At 43.1% G+C, this 18,911-nt stretch overlaps 1 protein-coding gene across 1 annotated transcript in view; it reads right to left on the reverse strand.

Annotated features, from left to right (window-relative positions):
- Positions 1–2,376: 2,376 nt before the first annotated feature.
- Positions 2,377–18,911, reverse strand: part of LOC133633739 (B-cell receptor CD22-like) — a 37,133-nt gene continuing 20,598 nt past the window's right edge. Inside the window, exons 2-10 of the mRNA XM_062026401.1 lie at positions 15,310–15,648; positions 11,633–11,863; positions 11,222–11,551; positions 6,144–6,368; positions 5,103–5,390; positions 4,766–5,038; positions 4,608–4,698; positions 4,336–4,393; positions 2,377–4,270 (exon numbers count right to left, since the gene is read on the reverse strand). Coding sequence (XP_061882385.1) covers positions 4,220–4,270; positions 4,336–4,393; positions 4,608–4,698; positions 4,766–5,038; positions 5,103–5,390; positions 6,144–6,368; positions 11,222–11,551; positions 11,633–11,863; positions 15,310–15,648 — 1,886 coding nt within the window. The 3' untranslated portion in view covers positions 2,377–4,219. The remainder of the gene's footprint in view (positions 4,271–4,335; positions 4,394–4,607; positions 4,699–4,765; positions 5,039–5,102; positions 5,391–6,143; positions 6,369–11,221; positions 11,552–11,632; positions 11,864–15,309; positions 15,649–18,911) is intronic.

Raw genomic sequence — 18,911 nt, forward strand, 5'->3', positions numbered from 1 at the left:
AACAACAATCCAAAACCACATAACGTCACACGTCTCTCTTTATCTCTTATTGTCTTTCTAATTGGTGTCGTCTTTTAACAGTCATGCTGAGTTACCTCGATTGTTGTCTCTTTTTTTTTTCAAGACAGTCTCGTGCGAAATGTTCTCTGCCACAACGCCAACATGATGATGATGATGGTGTTAAAGATGTACTTACTGCCACTAAATGACTTCTTACTTTTTCTTCCTTCCTCTTTTTCTCTTTGCAACAATTTTCTTTATCTGCTAACTTACTATTAATTTAATAGTAGGTTAGTAGCATTGTATTAGTAATAGTGATACTAATAATATAGTTATAGATATATAGTTATGGTTAATGTTAGCCTAAAACAGAAAGACACCAACGTTATTATTATTTATTTTATTAGGGATGCAAAGTATTTCTTGTTCAAGACAATACTGATCATTTATTTAAAACAATTTAAACAACATCTACATACAGTATATTACGATAGACATGTAATCAATGTCACACAAAAAAAACTTCCATAAAACGTTTGGCCATTTTTTTTTTCTCTTCTTCTTCGTGGAAAGCAAGCAGAAGATGCAAAGCAAGGTTGGTTGCATGAACACAGGCACTCACTCTCTGGTAACCGACCAAAACATGTTTACAATTGATATATTTTTCTCCTTTTCATCTTTTCATCTCACTTCTAACAATTTAACATTAAAACATGACAAAATAGTGATTTCATTCATATACATACGATGTATCTTAATATGTTTTTCTTACCATATTGCTCAACTCTACTTTTAACCTAATTTAAAGGCCTACTGAAAGCCACTACTACCGACCACGCAGTCTGATAGTTTATATATCAATGATGAAATCTTAACATTATAACACATGCCAATACGGCCGGGTTAACTTATAAAGTGACATTTTAAATTTGCCGCTAAACTTCCGGTTCGAAACGCCTCTGCGGATGACGTATGCGCGTGACGTAGCCCGGCGAACACGGGTATGCCTTCCACATTGAAGCCGATAGGAAAAAGCTCTGTTTTCATTTCATAATTCCACAGTATTCTGGACATCTGTGTTCGTGAATCTGTTTCAATCATGTTCATTGCATTATGGAGAAGGAAGCCAAGCAAGCAAAGAAGAAAGTTGTCGGTGCGAAATGGACGTATTTTTCGAACGTAGTCAGCCACAACAGTACACAGCCGGCGCTTCTTTGTTTACATTCCCGAAAGATGCAGTCAAGATGGAAGAACTCGGATAACAGAGACTCTAACCAGGAGGACTTTTGATTTGGATACACAGACGCCTGTAGAGAACTGGGACAACACAGACTCTTACCAGGATTACTTTGATTTGGATGACAAAGACGCAGACGTGCTACTGTGAGTATGCAGCTTTGGCTTTTTTTTGCGTATGTACGTAACTTTTTTAAAATATATAAGCTTTATGAACCTTGGGTTAGGTGAACGGTCTTTTGGGCTGAGTGATTGTGTGTGTTGATCATGTGTTTGAATTGTATTGGCGTGTTCTATGGAGCTAGGAGCTAGCAGAGGAGCTAGGAGCTAGCATAACACGTACCGTACCGGACGTGCGCGTCACGTACGTAACTTTTTAAAAATATATAAGCTTTATGAACCTTGGGTTAGGTGAACGGTCTTTTGGGCTGAGTGATTGTGTGTGTTGATCAGGTGTTTGAATTGTATTGGCGTGTTCTATGGAGCTAGGAGCTAGCAGAGGAGCTAGGAGCTAGCATAACAAACACGCAGGTGTTATTATGCAGGATTAATTTGTGGCATATTAAATATAAGCCTGGTTGTGTTGTGGCTAATAGAGTATATATATGTCTTGTGTTTATTTACTGTTGTAGTCATTCCCAGCTGAATATCAGGTACCGTGAGTATGCAGCCTTGGCTGCTAAACATTCGATAACTTGACCGTATGTGCGCGTCACGTACGTAACTTTTTAAAAATATATAAGCTTTATGAACCTTGGGTTAGGTAAACTGTCTTTTGGGCTGAGTGATTGTGTGTGTTGATCAGGTGTTTGAATTGTATTGGCGTGTTCTATGGAGCTAGGAGCTAGCAGAGGAGCTAGGAGCTAGCATAACAAACACGCAGGTGTTTTTATGCAGGATTAATTTGTGGCATATTAAATATAAGCCTGGTTGTGTTGTGGCTAATAGAGTATATATATGTCTTGTGTTTATTTACTGTTGTAGTCATTCCCAGCTGAATATCAGGTCACCCTCGGCTCTCACAGCATCTTCCCTATCTGAATAGCTTCAACTCCCCACTAGTCCTTCACTTGCACTTTACTCATCCACAAATCTTTCATCCTCGCTCAAATTAATGGGGAAATTGTCGCTTTCTCGGTCCGAATCTCTCTCACTTCATGCGGCCATCATTGTAAACAATAGGGAACTTTGCGTATATGTTCAACTGACTACGTCACGCTACTTCCGGTAGGTGCAAGCCTTTTTTTTATCAGATACCAAAAGTTGCAATCTTTATCGTCGTTGTTCTATACTAAATCCTTTCAGCAAAAATATGGCAATATCGCGAAATGATCAAGTATGACACATAGAATAGATCTGCTATCCCCGTTTAAATAAAAAAAATTCATTTCAGTAGGCCTTTAACCAAACAAATACTTTCCAGTCAGATTTTTTTTTACATTTGAACTGCGGGTTCTGAGTTTAAAGGCCTACTGAAAGCCACTACTACCGACCACACAGTCTGATAGTTTATATATCAATGATGAAATCTTAGCATTGCAACACATGCCAATACGGCCGGGTTAACTTATAAAGTGCCATTTTAAATTTCCCGTGAAACTTTCGGTTGAAGTCAATGGTTGAAACAGAAGTATTGGGACACATTGTATCACAATACAAACAGCTCTGTTTTCATCGCAAAATTCCACAGTATTCTGGACATCTGTGTTGGTGAATCTTTTGCAATTTGTTTAATGAACAATGGAGACTGCAAAGAAGAAAGCTGTAGGTGGGATCGGTGTATTAGCGGCTGGCTGCAGCAACACAACCAGGAGGACTTTGACTTGGATAGCAGACGCGCTGTCCGACGCTAGCCGCCGACCGCATCGATGATCGGGTGAAGTCCTTCGTCACGCCGTCGATCGCTGGAACGCAGGTGAGCACGGGTGTTGTTGAGCAGATAAGGGCTGGCGTACGTGGAGCGCTAATGTTTTTATCATAGCTCTGACGAGGTCCCATAGCTAAGTTAGCTTCAATGGCGTCGTTAGCAACAGCATTGCTAGGCTTCGACAGGCGGCACAGCATTAACCGTGTAGTTACATGTCCAGTGTTTGGTTCCGTGTCTCCTGATAGTAGTATTGTTGATCTTCTGTCTATCCTTCCAGTCAGGGGCTTATTTCTTTTGTTTCTATCTGCATTTAAGCACGATGCTATCACGTTAGCTCCGTAGCTATAGTGCTTCACTGATGTATTGTCATGGAGATAAAAATCACTGTGAATGTCCATTTCGCGTTCTCGACTCTCATTTTCAAGAGGATATAGTATCCGAGGTGGTTTAAAATACAAATCGTGATCCACAATAGAAAAAGGAGAAAGTGTGGAATCTAGTGAGCCAGCTTGTACCTAAGTTACGGTCAGAGTGAAAAAAGATACGTCCTGGTTTCTTCCGTGAACCAGGGGGTGTGCCTCTTAGGGGCCTTTTTCAGTTTTAGCGGTGCTATACTATCAATGGCATTAAAGTCAACATTAAAGTCGTTGGTAAGGCTATCGATAGAGTCCACATCATTTTGGAACGCTGCCATTAACGAGTGCCAGAGTGAGTCATGGTTTTAGCAACATTAATGCTACGACTGCTAAAGCATTGGTTATTATCAGAATATTGACAATGGGTCAGAACTTCAAATTTTATGAGGTAGGGATCGGGCATGACTTTCGAGCACAGGAGTACAACAACTTTAAAAGTGGCAACACCCCGGACTAGAACCAGATCAATCGTATTACCGTTGCGATGTGTGGGTTCATGTATTTGTGTAAGACCACAACTGTCAATTATATTATCAATTATAACGCCACGCTCGGAGGGTCGGGGGGTTATCCTCTGTTCCTTTGTCTGTGCATAAGTAAAGTATTTGTATTATTTTTTCTCAGTGATAGACATTCCAACACAGGAAGTGAAAATATGAATATTTTAAAACAACTTTGTTGTTCATGGTCAAGATGGCCGTCACAGCGCGTCTTCTGCTTGAATGTTCTCATAGACGCCATGGTCCAGCTGCTGACAAGAGGACACATGATGACAGTGAGACTGGATTCATGACACCAGAACCAACAAGATGTCACCTCTGCAGGCTGGACGAGCTCATTTGGATCTGCGGTGGACGAGGGAGACGTTGTCGTCCTGCGTTTGGAAAATAAACAAGACCTGCTGAGCTTGTCCAGTAAAGTAAACCAGTAAACACCTTTAGCATCATGTTCATGTTAACAAAAACATGATCCGTTTTTACAAAATAACATTTCTGCTTGTGGGTTAATTGTGTTACAATGTTCAATCATATTAATGATGATGGATTAATCTGCATTAAAGTGTTTATTTTGACAGTCCTACTTTTTACCTGAAGTGCAGAGTCAGGATGATCAGGATGCCCACGAACACAACAGCAGAACAGAACAGCCTGATGATGTTTATCGTTCTACAGGACATTCCTACACATGGACATACAGTAGATGTCTTCAGGAGACACAGATGTGTTTTGGACATGAGGGGTCTTACCATTCACGCTCACGTGCACACCAATGATGTGGCGCCCCCTGCTGTTGTTGGCCTCACAGTAATAATCATGGCCACCCTGCTCTGTGATGTTCCTGATGGTGAGCCTCTGACCTGGACTGATGTCTTTGATGGTCAGCGTCTGACCTGATGCCAGAGGAGACGACATGTTCTCCTTGTACCAGGTGTAGCTGGTGGCCAGGTTAGCATCGCTGCTGCAGGTCAGAGTCCCGAACTGTCCCTCATGGACAGACATAGAGAGTGACCAGGGAGGATCTGAGGAACAGGACATTGTCCTCATCAGTGTCACCACACGTCTTCAAGACGTAGATGTACTCACATTGGACATCAATGAAGACGGGTTCTGATGTGTTCTTCCCCAGCTGGTTCTCCACAGTACACCAATACTCTGCTGAGTCTGAAGAGTTGATGGACTTGAAGACCAGTTGTCGACCTTTTCTGAGGACTTCATCATCTGAAGATACATTCTTCTTCTTGTTGTACCAGCAGTAATCAACTGTTGCTGAGGAGTAGTCGAAGTTGTCGATGTAGCAGGTCAGTGTCAGTGGACGACCCTCCAATATGTCACCAGTATGACTCAGAGACACTGAAGGTCTTTTCAGAACATCTGGAAGAAGAACAAACAAGTTTTAAACAAACACCTTCTTCTTCTTCTTTTCAGCACAGACAAAACATGAGTCAGTAAAGCAGCAGCAGACCTCCACCAAGGCGCCAGTGCACATTACACTTGACAGTGCATCATAGTACACATGCAGCGCCATCTGCTGGATCTGGTGGCTCACTGCCTCACTTTGCACTAATGCCAGACCACAGGGGGACCCCAAAGTCCAAACATACACGCATGATGTACGTATAATATCTGTGTAATATACATACTGCACACAAAAAACATCCCATTTAATTAGTATCTATTCATAGAAATAAAACCTTTTTTATTTTTTTATTCATACATTTATATAGAATAACAAATGTTGTAAATATGCAAAGAATGTTTAGTAATGTATAAATATTTCTTTACAAGAAGTATTTTATAGTCAATACAGAGTAGTGATCCAATGAAAGGTTCATGTCTCATAATTTTTAAAGTGCTGTTTTTCTGCCGCCTCTCCCTGTCCGTCACAGTTCCCTATGAAGTCTACCTAGCAACAAGTGCGACGTAAGCAGGAATAAAAACAAATTTGTTGACTTGTTGCTGCTTCTGCTAGCTGGCTAAACGTGTTCATCAGCTGGGAGGTCATTTCAATTGGTTTGTGTTGTTTACTACTCCGTAGTTGGAATAGACACGAGAATGATTTGTATTGTTTTCCTACTGAAGTGTTTTGTAGCGCACCATGTTTTTCCGGAAGAAAGAACCACTCACACAGGTGAGGAGAGATGCTGATATGTTGATGTTGTTGTGCAGTACAGGTGATGTAGTCTCCAGGTGACAAGGTGACTTCTACTTTGGTTCCATCCTTTATATACTTTCCATTCTTCCGCCACACAAAAGACAAAGGAGCTTCTGGAAGGCAGCTTGTGTGACACAACATTTGTGCAACAAGGTGAGAATCTTCAACTGTGACTGACATCACCTGCACCTGCACAGCTGGAGGCCAGAGGAGCAAACATGAAACATGTCATATTAATATTCATTTTAGATGCAAGTCACACAACATACACACATAACTGCTTCATCTGGAACACCACTGTCCAAAGTCCAGTTTGCAGCCCACAGCTTGCTTTTGATTGGCTGCTGACTTATTTCTAAATAAAATTACACCTGACCCGCATTCAAACACTAGAAAAGATTAGTGACTTGGCAGAAAATTCAAAGATAATGTAATATACAGTATTGTACATAATATAGATATTTTATTGTCTAATCTAATGTATTCATTGTACAAAAGCAGTGAAGTTGTCACGTTGTGTAAATGGTAAATAAAAACAGAATACAATGATTTGCAAATCCTTTTCAACTTATATTCAATTGAATAGACTGCAAAGACAAGATATTTAACGTTCAAACTGGAAAACTTTGTTATTTTTTGCAAATCGTAGCTCATTTGGAATTTGATGTCTGCAACATGTTTCAAAAAAGCTGGCACAATTGGCAAAAAAGACTGAGAAAGTTGAGGAATGCTCGTCAAACACTTATTTGGAACATCCCACAGGTGAACAGGCTAATTGGGAACAGGTGGGTGCCATGATTGGGTATAAAAGCAGCTTCCATGAAATGCTCAGTCATTCACAAACAAGGACGGGGCGAGGGTCACCACTTTGTCAACAAATGTGTGAGCAAATTGTCCAACAGTTTCAGAACAACATTTCTCAACCAGCTTTTGCAAGGAATTTAGGGATTTCATCAAAAGGTTCATAGAATCTGGAGAAATCACTGCACGTTGTCATGACTCGGTCTGTGGCGTGGTTGGTTCTCCAGTGGTGCAAATGAATTGGACCATACGTGGCGTGCAGGTGAGGACATGTTTAATATTTTAACTCAAAAGGGGATTAACAAAAAGCGCGCACAAAGGCGGAAGTACAAAACGTGGCTATGAAAATAAAACACTATAGCACAAAGGCAAAAAACTATGAACAATAACAAAACTTACTTGACATGAGAAGAGGGGCATACAAAAGAGCAGCATGGATCATGAGGATGAACAGAGTGGCAGGAGTGTGATGTCGCCAGGACGAACAACAGAAACAGAAAAACTTATATAGTGACATGATCAGTGAAAACAGGTGCGTGACATGACGATGTGAACCAGGTGAAACTAATGGTTGCTATGGTGACAAATAAAAGTGCACAAAAAGTCCAAAACCAAAAATGAACATGACTAAAACAAAACATAATCACAGACATGACAGAGCCCCCCCCCCCCTTACGGACAGATCCCAGATGTCCAAAACAAACAAAACTAGGCGGATCGAGAGTCATGGGAGGGCGGGAGGGGGACATGGCGGTGGGTCGCCAGACCAGGTGTCCCCGAATCCACCGGGGCAGGATCAGGTGGCGGCGACGCGTAGACCGCCGCTGTACCTGACGAGGTGGGCGACCCGGGAATGGCCATATCCATGGCCGACGAGGAGGTGGGCGCACTTGGCGTGGCGGCCGACCAGGTAGTGGCCACATCCGTGGCCGACGAGGAGGTCGGCGTACCTGGCGTGGCGGACCCCCATGGACTGGCCACATCCATGGCCGACGAGGTGGATGCGTCGTCATCGTGGCAGACGTGGAAACTGCAGATGAAGCAGGTGGCAAAGCTTGGCGTGGAACGTCGGGCTGCGAAGCTTGGCGTGGCCATGGTTGGTCTTGGCATGGTTGGTCTTGGTCTTGGATTTGGCATGGTTGGTCTTGGTCTTGGACTTGGCATGGTTGGTCTTGGACTTGGACTTGGCATGGTTGGTCTTGGACTTGGACTTGGCATGGTTGGTCTTGGCATGGTTGGTCTTGGACTTGGTCTTGGCGTGGTTGGTCTTGGACTTGGTCTTGGCGTGGGGGGTCTTGGACTTGGTCTTGGCGTGGGGGGTCTTGGATTTGGTCTTGGCGTGGGGGGTCTTGGTCTTGGCTTGGACTTGGGGGGTCTTGGTCTTGGCTTGAGGGCTCGCGTCGTGGAGCTGCGACTGGCGGCACTTGGCGTCGTGAAGCTGCGACTGGCGGCACTTGGCGTCGTGGAGCTGCGACTGGCGGCACTTGGCGTCGTGGAGCTGCGACTGGCGGCACTTGGCGTCGTGGAGCTGCGACTGGCGGCACTTGGCGTCGTGGAGCAGGTAACGGAGCTTGGCGTCGGGGAGCAGGTAACGGAGCTTGGCGTGGTGCTACTACTGGTGGCACTTGGCGGCATGGAGCTGCGACTGGTGGCGCTTGGCGTGGAGCTGCGACTGGTGGCGCTTGGCATGGAGCTGCGACTGGTGGTGCTTGGCGTGAAGCTGCGACTGGTGGAGCTTGGCGTGAAGCTGCGACTGGTGGAGCTTGGCGTGAAGCTGCGACTGGTGGCGCTTGGCATGAAGCTGCGACTGGTGGTGCTTGGCGTGAAGCTGCGACTGGTGGCGCTTGGCGTGAAGCTGGGCATGGTGGAGCTTGGCATGGTGGAGCTGCTAGGCATGTTGATAGCCTTGGAGCAGGGCGTGGAGCAGGTGGAGGTGGCCTAGCTGGAGGCTGTGGCTTGGCAGGTCGAAAGACTGGTGGTGGCGGCCGTGCTGGTGGCTGTGGCTTGGCGTGACGATGCTGAGCCACCCCATCTGAACAATTGCCTGCCCTAGCCCCCCCCTCAAGGAGCGGATACCAGACGCGGTATGGAACCGATTTCTTGGGTGGGTGGAGGGAGGTCAGGAGGGGGGTAAAATCCTCCCCTATAAATTTTCCAAAATGTCTTTCTTTGTGTACCTGGGATTGAGTGGGTGAAAAAAAAGGAACATGTGGCATGGGCGTGGCTTGAGTCTTGGGGGGCGGGGCATGACATTTGGGTGGCTTGGCTTGACAGGATCTGATTTCTAAAAACATGTCCTGGTAATGTCTTATCATGTTTGTAGAGTCCTTGGTTGGAGGCGGGTGATCAAAAGAAAAATAATTTAGAAAAAAAAAATCCTGGTCTGTGATGTCATCCTGGGTAAGCCAGGCAGGCTGCGGCCCATTTCCAACCGGAGGAGGAGGAGCTTGCGGGAGCGCCGCGTGCTGTCCGCTCACCTTCCCTGACGTTCTTGGTCTGGAGTGGCACTTCCGGGACAGGGATGACGCGCCAACGTCCCCGGGCCAAACGGAGCTGATCGGCACCAGTTTGCCGGTCGGTCCCCACATGAGGTCCTTGCGCTCCATGGGGGAATAGCGAAGTGTCTCGGCTTCCATGGCGCGCAGGACCTCCCACGTTCCTTCATCCAAACTTGCTGGAGAACTTTTTAGCTGGCGACCTCTGTCATGACTCGGTCTGTGGCGTGGTTGGTTCTCCAGTGGTGCAAATGAATTGGACCATACGTGGCGTGCAGGTGAGGACATGTTTAATATTTTAACTCAAAAGGGGATTAACAAAAAGCGCGCACAAAGGCGGAAGTACAAAATGTGGCTACGAAAATAAAACACTATAGCACAAAGGCAAAAAACTATGAACAATAACAAAACTTACTTGACATGAGAAGAGGGGCATAAAAAAGAGCAGCATGGATCATGAGGATGAACAGAGTGGCAGGAGTGTGATGTCGCCAGGACGAACAACAGAAACAGAAAAACTTATATAGTGACATGATCAGTGAAAACAGGTGCGTGACATGACGATGTGAACCAGGTGAAACTAATGGTTGCTATGGTGACAAATAAAAGTGCACAAAAAGTCCAAAACCAAAAATGAACATGACTAAAACAAAACATAACCACAGACATGACACACGTAAGCAATGATATTACGGACTTTCGATCCCTCTGGCGGTACTGCATCAAAAAGCGACATCGGTGTGTAAAGGATATCACCACATGGGCTAAGAAATACACTTCAGAAAACCACTGTCAGTAACTACAGTTGGTCGCTACGTCTGTAAGTGCAAATTAAAACTCTACTATGCAAAGCGAAAGCCTTTTATCAACAACACCCAGAAACGCAGCCGGCTTCGCTGGGCCCGAGCTCATCTAAGATGGACTGATGCAAAGTGGAAAAGTGTTCTGTGTTCTGATGAGTCCACATTTTGATTTTTTGGGGGAAACTGTAGACGTTGTGTCCTCTGGAACAAAGAGGAAAAGAACCATCCGGATTGTTATAGGCGCAAAGTGTAAAAGCCAGCATGTGTGATGGTATGGGGGTGTATTAGTGCCCAAGACATGGGTAACTTACACATCTGTGAAAGCACCATTAATGCTGAAAGGTACATACAGGTTTTGGAGCAACATATGTTGCCATCCAAGCAACGTAATCATGGACGCCCCTGCTTATTTCAGCAAGACAACGCCAAGCCACGTGTTACAACAGCGTGGCTTCGTAGTAAAAGAGTGCGGGTACTAGACTGGCCTGCCTGTAGTCCAGACCTGTCTCCCATTGAAAATGCGTGGCGCATTACGAAGCCTAAAATAGCACAACGGAGAACAACTTAAGCTGTACATCAAGCAAGAATGGGAAATAATTCCACCTGAAAAGCTTAAAAAATGTGTCTCCTCAGATCCCAAACCTTTACTGAGTGTTGTTAAAAGGAAAGGCCATGTAACACATTGGTAAAAATTCCCCTGTGACAACTTTCTTGCAATGTGTTGCTGCCATTAAATTCTAAGTTAATGATTATTTTCAACAACAAAAAATACGTGTGAAGATTAAATATCTTGTCTTTGCAGTCTATTCAATTGCATATAAGTTGGGAAAGCATTTGCAAATCATTGTATTCTGTTTTTATTTACCATTTACACAACGTGACAACTTCACTGCTTTTGGGTTTTGTAATATAGTTGTATTATTGGGCATGTTTGGTCAGGTGTGTTCATACCTGTTACTGTCAAGGTGATTCCAGGTGAAATACTCCTCCATTCAAAATCATCATCATCAGTGGTGAATTTGAAGCGGTACTCAGCAGAATCATTCTGCCTGACATCTTTTATTCTCAGTGTGCTTTTTCCAGAAGTCTCTGAAGGTAATTCATACCGAGGGTCTTCAGTCATGGAGGGGTTCCCCGAGTGACTAGAATCTGTACGGAACCAGAATTTTCTCAGGGTATTTCCATAGCTCGTGTATTCACATTTAATGTCCACTGATGATCCTTGGATGGCACAGATGTGTCTCTTGTAGTAAACCACCTTGTTACATGGCCTGTACGCACCTGAAAGACAGAAGAAGCATTGAGCTGAGTCAGCACAAAGTTACATGTGACGTGCAGCAGAAGACTGAAGAGTCCACTCACACTCTGGAGGAGACACAGCTTGCTCGTGTCCTCTTACAGCACAGGAGTAACTGTCTGTGGAGTAATAGTCTACTGTGTACACTTGGGACTTTGCATTTTGGATTTCCTCTCCATTCTTATACCAGACGTATGAAGAAGGAGACCAAGGACTGCAAGTGCTGCTGACACACTTCAGATCATACCAACGACTGTTCCGAATATAACTGTACTTTGGCACTTGTACTTTCAGATCTGGAATGAAAGGAAAACTTCAATCATTTCAAAACAAAAGTCTTCATGTCCACTTCCACCAAAGGCACTACAGTTTGGATCAGTTTTTGTCCTCATAAGTTGTGAAGGGTACCAAAATAACTTGCCGCGGTGCCAAGTACATTTGTAGGGCAGCCAAAGGGGCGGAGCTAGACACAGTGCAGTGTGCCGATTGGAGGACAGTGAATGGTCACTTCCGGAATGTGATGACGCCCCAAAAATCAAGATGTCCTCCATTGTAGTTCTGCGTTGGCGCCACGCTATGATGTCACTGCGGCTGGCCCCGCCTACTCAGAGTCGGCGCCAGCAAGGCTTAAATCACGATCAGAAATTGACAAAAGTTCATTTCATTTGAATGTACTTTTCCTAAATATACAAAAGTGTTTTTGATTGATTGATTGATTGAAACTTGTATTAGTAGATTGCACAGTACAGTACATATTCTGTACAATTGACCACTAAATGGTAACACCCGAATAAGTTTTTCAACTGGTTTAAGTCCACGTTAATCAATTCATGGTTAAGACTGGTGTTAGAATAATTGTTTCTAAGTTATCACAAAAACTTTGTGTTACATTGAGTGCCCGGTGAGAAGCAAAAGCTGTCTTTAAACCTACCAAGAAGAAGGCTTGTAAAACTCCACCGTGTAGGGGGGGAAGCAACATGAAGGTGTTCTCTTTTCTTTCATGTATTGTAATCAACAGAAAGATATTGTTCTCACCCAAGGACTACAAAGCGGTGAGAAGGCAGGATCTGCCCAAGTTCCAACCTCTTTTTGAACCTCCCTTTTCGACTGTTTTACGAACCTTTTTTCAACTGTTTTACGACCTTTTCTGTGAACTGTTTACGACCTTTTCTTTTGAACTGTTGTAATCAAAGGCCATGGCTGTTTACGACCTGGTCCCTTAGAAGCAGCTGTTGTCATGTGGTCAGAGAAAGTCCAAATAAAGGGGGAGGCGTACAATCTTTCGCCAGAGCGTAATGACACTGTACAAGGGTACAGATGTCCAAGCGTCTCTCCTCAAATTGAGCCAAATTGAATTCTGTTTAATTCTTTGCTTCTTGTCTTGTTTAATAGATGTCATCAGTGTTTGAACCTGACAACTGGTTCCCATACCGGGAGTCGAACCCGGGTCGCCTGGGTGAAAACCAGGAATCCTAACCGCTAGTGTTTATCACACTCTGTCATATATGCTATTAGGCTCGTGTTGCTGTTTTTACGTCGGAGCAGATTTCAGCGAGCTCGTTTGCCAGCGCTGTATGAAATCCGCCTGAGGCCTTCTGGATCGACGACGTGGCGGTCTGTGCAGCGTCTGTGATTGTCTTGTCCTCTGTGGTTGGATACTCACTCGCGACTCACAGGTGTGCATCCAATCACAAGTTGTGAGAGCAGGAAGTGCCGCACCAGAGCCATACCCTAGCAGGGAAATATGGTATCTACTCGCTTTTTAGACCCACAAGGAAGGAGAGAAAAACGTTGATGATGTTTGCAGATATATTTGCAAGGCCATTTTAAAGAAGGATATTCCAAGAAAAGCTAGATCTCGTGAGACGAGGTCCAGCTCATCGTAGGGTTTGTCCGCCACGTCCAGTCTGGCTTACCACTTCCCATGCGCGCTGGAAATTGTGAGTTCAAATATTTGATTTCTTTATACAAAACCCAAAAGCAGTGAAGTTGTCACATTGTGTAAATGGTAAATAAAAACAGAATACAATGATTTGTCAACCTATATTCAATTAAATAGCCTGCAAAGACACGATACTTAACATTTGTTGTTATTTTTTGCACATAGTAGCTCATTTGGAATTTGATGCCTGCAACATCTTTCAAAAAAGCTGGCAAAAGTGGCAAAAAAGACTGAGAAAGTTGAGGAATGCGCATCAAACACTTATTTGGAACATCCCACAGGTGAACAGGCTAATTGGGAACAGGTGGGTGCCATGATTGGGTATAAAAGCAGCTTCCATGAAATGCTCAGTCATTCACAAACAAGGACGGGGCGAGGGTCACCACTTTGTCAACAAATGCTTGAGCAAATTGTCCAACAGTTTAAGAACAACATTTCTCAACCAGCTATTGCAAGGAATGTAGGGATTTCACCATCTACGGTTCGTAATATCATCAAAAGGTTCGGAGAATCTGGAGAAATCACTGCACGTAAGCGATGATATTACGGACCTTCGATCCCTGATCAGTGTTTAAAGGATATCACCACATGGGCTCAGGAACACTTCAGAAAACCACTGTCAGTAACTACAGTTGGTCGCTACATCTGTAAGTGCAAGTTAAAACTCTACTATGCAAAGCGAAAGCCATTTATCAACAACACCCAGAGACAGCGCCGGCTTCGCTGGGCCCCGAGCTCGTCTAAGATGGACTGATGCAAAGTGTTCTGTGGTCTGACGAGTCCACATTTCAAACTATTTTTGGAAACTGTGGACGTTGTGTCGTCCGGAACAAAGAGGAAAAGAACCATCCGGATTGTTCTAGGCGCAAAGTGTAAAAGGCAGCATGTGTGATGGTATGGGGGTGTATTAGTGCCCAAGGCATGGGTAACTTACACATCTGTGAAGGCACCATTAATGCTGAAAGGTACATACAGCTTTTGGAGCAACATATGTTGCCATCCAAGCAACGTTACCATGGACGCCCCTGCTTATTTCAGCAAGACAATGCCAAGCCACGTGTTACAACAGCGTGGCTTCATAGTAAAAGAGTGCGGGTACTAGACTGGCCTGGCTGTAGTCCAGACCTGTCTCCCGTTGAAAATGTGTGGCGCATTATGAAGCCTAAAATAGCACAAGGGAGACCCCCGGACTGTTGAACAACTTAAGCTGTACATCAAGCAAGAATGGGAAATAATTCCACCTGAGAAGCTTCAAAAATGTGTCTCCTCAGTTCCCAAACCTTTACTGAGTGTTGTTAAAAGGAAAGGCCATGTAACACAGTGGTAAAAATGCCCCTGTGACAACTTTTTGCAATGTGTTGCTGCCATTATATTCTAAGTTAATGATTATTTGCACACAAAAAATTGAAGTTTCTCAGTGTGAACGTTAAATATCTTGTCTTTGCAGTCTATTTAATTGAATATAAGTTGAAAAGGATTTGCAAATCATTGTATTCTGTTTTTATTTACCATTTACACAACGTGACAACTTCACTGCTTTTGGGTTTTTGTACGTTCACGTTTGATATGTTTTAATAACTAATTTAATCTTGACAGTTCCACATAGAGATATGTTTTAATTGATGATGTGGGTTTATTGAGAAGTTATGGTATTTTGAGAGGTATTTATTGAAGTCGGACTAAGTAGGACATCACGTGAAATGCATGCCCCGCCTACTCACAGCAGACAATCAGCACTTCGACTTCCTGACCTCAAACTGGACTGAGCTTGGTGGAAATGTGTTTCATGGAAAGCAGTACCAATGACGGTCACTTTGACACCAGGTGTGACGATGAAGTCTCCTCTGGAATGGTTAGTTGTGAATCTGAACGTGTACTCGTCACTCCGTCTCACGTCTGCGATGGTCAGACTGCAGATGTTGCCATGACACTCAGACTGCACACCACCAAAGTACTGAGGGTCCAATCTTAGATCTTCATTTGGATCTTTGGTGAACCAAAATGTTTCCTTGACTTTGATCTCACGCCCGCCTTCTGTGGGCGGGAACTTAAAGGAGCACTGAAGCTTCACAGTGGATCCTTTAAATGCACAGATCTCCTCCTCAGTGTAGGTCCCCCCCCACTCAGCACTGAGCAGCCCTGAAACACACAACATCATCAATGACATCATAAAATGATATCTTAAAGATGGGTCGACTCATCGGATTATGGAGTGTAAACACATGCAGTTGTTCTAATCGACCACAGGCCTTTAAATTCAAATCGTCATATTTTAGGCACGTGCTAACTGACTATAAAGATGACTACTTCATTCAGAAATATTTATCAATACGACAACCGTGCTGCTTGTCGGGCTGTCACAAAAATAATAACTCTATTAAAAGCAAGAACATGCAAAGTGCTGACAAAAAACAAAGTCTCAGTTTGTATTTGATCAGAGGACAGAGACAGTAACAACAAAGAAAACCAAAACTACAAACCTTTGGCAAAAATGAAAGTTAAAGTAGTAATGATTGTCACACACACACTAGGTGTGGTGAAATGTGTCCTCTGCATTTGACCCATCCCCTTCTTCACGCCCTGGGAGGTGAGGGGAGCAGTGAGCAGCAGCAGTGGCCGCGCTCGGGAATCATTTTTGGTGATTTAACCCCCAATTCCTACCCTTGATGCTGAGTGCCAAGCAGGGAGGTAATGGGTCCCATTTTTATATAGTCTTTAGTATGACTCGGCCGGGGTTTGAACTCAGGGCGGACCATACTTGCCCACCTTGAGACGTCCGAATTCGGGAGATGGGGGCAGCGGCGGGGTTGAGGTGGGCGGGGTTGGGCGGTGCCGGGTTTGGTGGTAGCTGGGGTGTATATTGTAGCGTCCCGGAAGAGTTAGTGCTGCAATGGGTTCCGGGTATTTGTTCTGTTGTGTTTATGTTGTGTTACGGTGCGGATGTTCTCCCGAAATGCGTTTGCCATTCTTGCTTGGTGTGGGTTCACGGTGTGGCGCATGTTTGTAACAGTGTTAAAGTTGATTATACGGCCACCCTCGGTGTGACCTGTATGGCTGTTGACCAAGTATCCCTGGCATTCACTTATTTGTGTATAAAAGCCGCATATATTATGTGACTGGGCCGGCACACTGTTTGTATGGAGGAAAAGCGGACGTGACGACAGGTTGTAGAGGACGCCAAAGGCAGTGCCTTTTAGCCACGCCCCCAATATTGTTGTCCGGGTGGAAATCGGGAGAAATTCGGGAGAATGGTTGCCCCGAGAGATTTTCGGGAGGGGCACTGAAATTCGGGAGTTTCCCGGGAAAAACGGGAGGGTTGGCAAGTATGGGGCGGACACTCAGTGGCCTAGTGCAGTGGTCCCCAACCACCGGGCCGATTGGTACCGGGCCGCACAAGAATTTTTTTTTTTTTTTTTTTAATTTTATTTAATTTTATTTATTTTTTTAATTAAATCAACATAAAAAACACAATATATATATTATATATCAATATAGATCAATATAGTCTGCAGGGATACAGTCCGTAAGCACACATGATTGTATTTCCTTATGGAAAGAAAAAAAATTAATATGAACGCGGAGGGTAAATAAACAAAAAACACCTACAATCTGAAATATCTGATACTTCACTAAGCTTTAGAACTTTCTTGTAAAAATCATTTCAGGCTGGCCTCTCTGGAAACACTCTGTGGAAACGCTCCCCACCCACACTGCTTGGTGCCTCGTCTGACCTGCTGTGGCGTAGATTACCATGGTAACTAGTAGGGTTGTACGGCAGGGGTGTCCAAAGTGCGGCCCGGGGGCCATTTGCGGCCCGCAGCTAATTGTTTACCGGCCCGCCACACATTCTGGAAATACTATTGTAAAAATAAAAAAGAACATTACAAAAAGTGCAATGAGGTGAAATCTAACGAGAAAAAGTTGCAATGTTGACACAAAAGCTGCCATGCAGGCTGTTTTTTTTTTCTTTTGTCTTTCTTTGTTTTTCTTTTTTTGCCATTGCTCAAAAAAAAAAAATAATGACAAAAAATCCATGTTATAATGAATTATTTTCAGGGCTCCAATGACTTCAAATATTTCACTTTAAAATGTTTTATGTGGTAAATATTGCATATATTGTGTAGTTGCCATACAAAAACATCAAAGTTTTCTTTGACAAATGCGCATAAAACAAACAAAATAATAGCTCCAGCATAAAATGGACAGATATATCTGAAGTTGATCTCGTAACTTAAGTGTTGAAAGTAAAAGAAAAACCTAATAAAAATGTATCACTTTATGAGTGGGGCACCTTTTGGATCCCAAATATATTTAGTGGTATTTTATTCATCTTTTCACTGTGATTACTCAAAAATATTAAAGAATTAAAATCAATGGTGTCCTGCATTATTAATCTTTTAGGGCTCTAATGACTAAATTAAAGATTAATACTGCATATTTCAGTTTTACTATAAAAAAAACAAAGTTCTTTTTGACAGAAAAGCCATAAAATATATTAATTTTAATTTTGTATTACTTTATATCAACTTGAAGTTGATATAAAGATGTACTGTAATTGTTGAATAATTTAAAAAAAATTATAATCTGACTTATTTTTAACATTTTAATTACTCAGACCCTTTATGGTCCCCGGGACCCCTAAAGGTAAAATAAATAAAAAATCCATATATTTTGTTATGGTTTGAAAATGAAAAATATCAAAAGGGCCCCCACATGCTTTAATTTGACCGTGTGCGGCCCTCAGTAGAAAAAGTTTGGACACCCCTGTTGTACGGTATACCGGTATTAGTATAGTACCGCGATACTAATGAAGCATATTCGGTTCTGAAAAGTACCGGTCTGCCACACCCTAAGATTTTTTGTTAAAATAAAGCCAATAATGCAATTTGTTCTGGTCCCCTTTATTTAGAAAAGTATCGAAATAATATTGGTATCAGGACAACACCAGCCACAAAAATATCATGCAAAAGCGCAGATTCCAACCATTTAAATACTTTGTATTAGGGATGTCCGATAATGCCTTTTTGCCGATATCCGATATTCCGATATTGTCCAATTCTTTAATTACTGATACCGATATCAACCGATACCGATATCAACCGATACTGACAGTCGTGGAATTAACACATGATTATGCCTAATTTGGACAACCAGGTATGGTGAAGATAAGGTCCTTTTTTTTAAAAAATAATAAAATAAAATAAGATAAATAAATTAAAAACATTTTCTTGAATAAAAAAGAAAGTAAAACAATATAAAAACATTTACATAAAAACTAGTAATGAATGAAAAGGAGTAAAATTAACTGTTAAAGGTTAGTACTATTAGTGGACCAGCAGCACCCACAATCATGTGTGCTTACGGACTGTATCCCTTGCAGACTGTATTGATATATATTGATA

The sequence above is a fragment of the Entelurus aequoreus genome, linkage group LG18 (genome assembly GCF_033978785.1).
Source record: "Entelurus aequoreus isolate RoL-2023_Sb linkage group LG18, RoL_Eaeq_v1.1, whole genome shotgun sequence".
NCBI lineage: Eukaryota > Metazoa > Chordata > Actinopteri > Syngnathiformes > Syngnathidae > Entelurus > Entelurus aequoreus.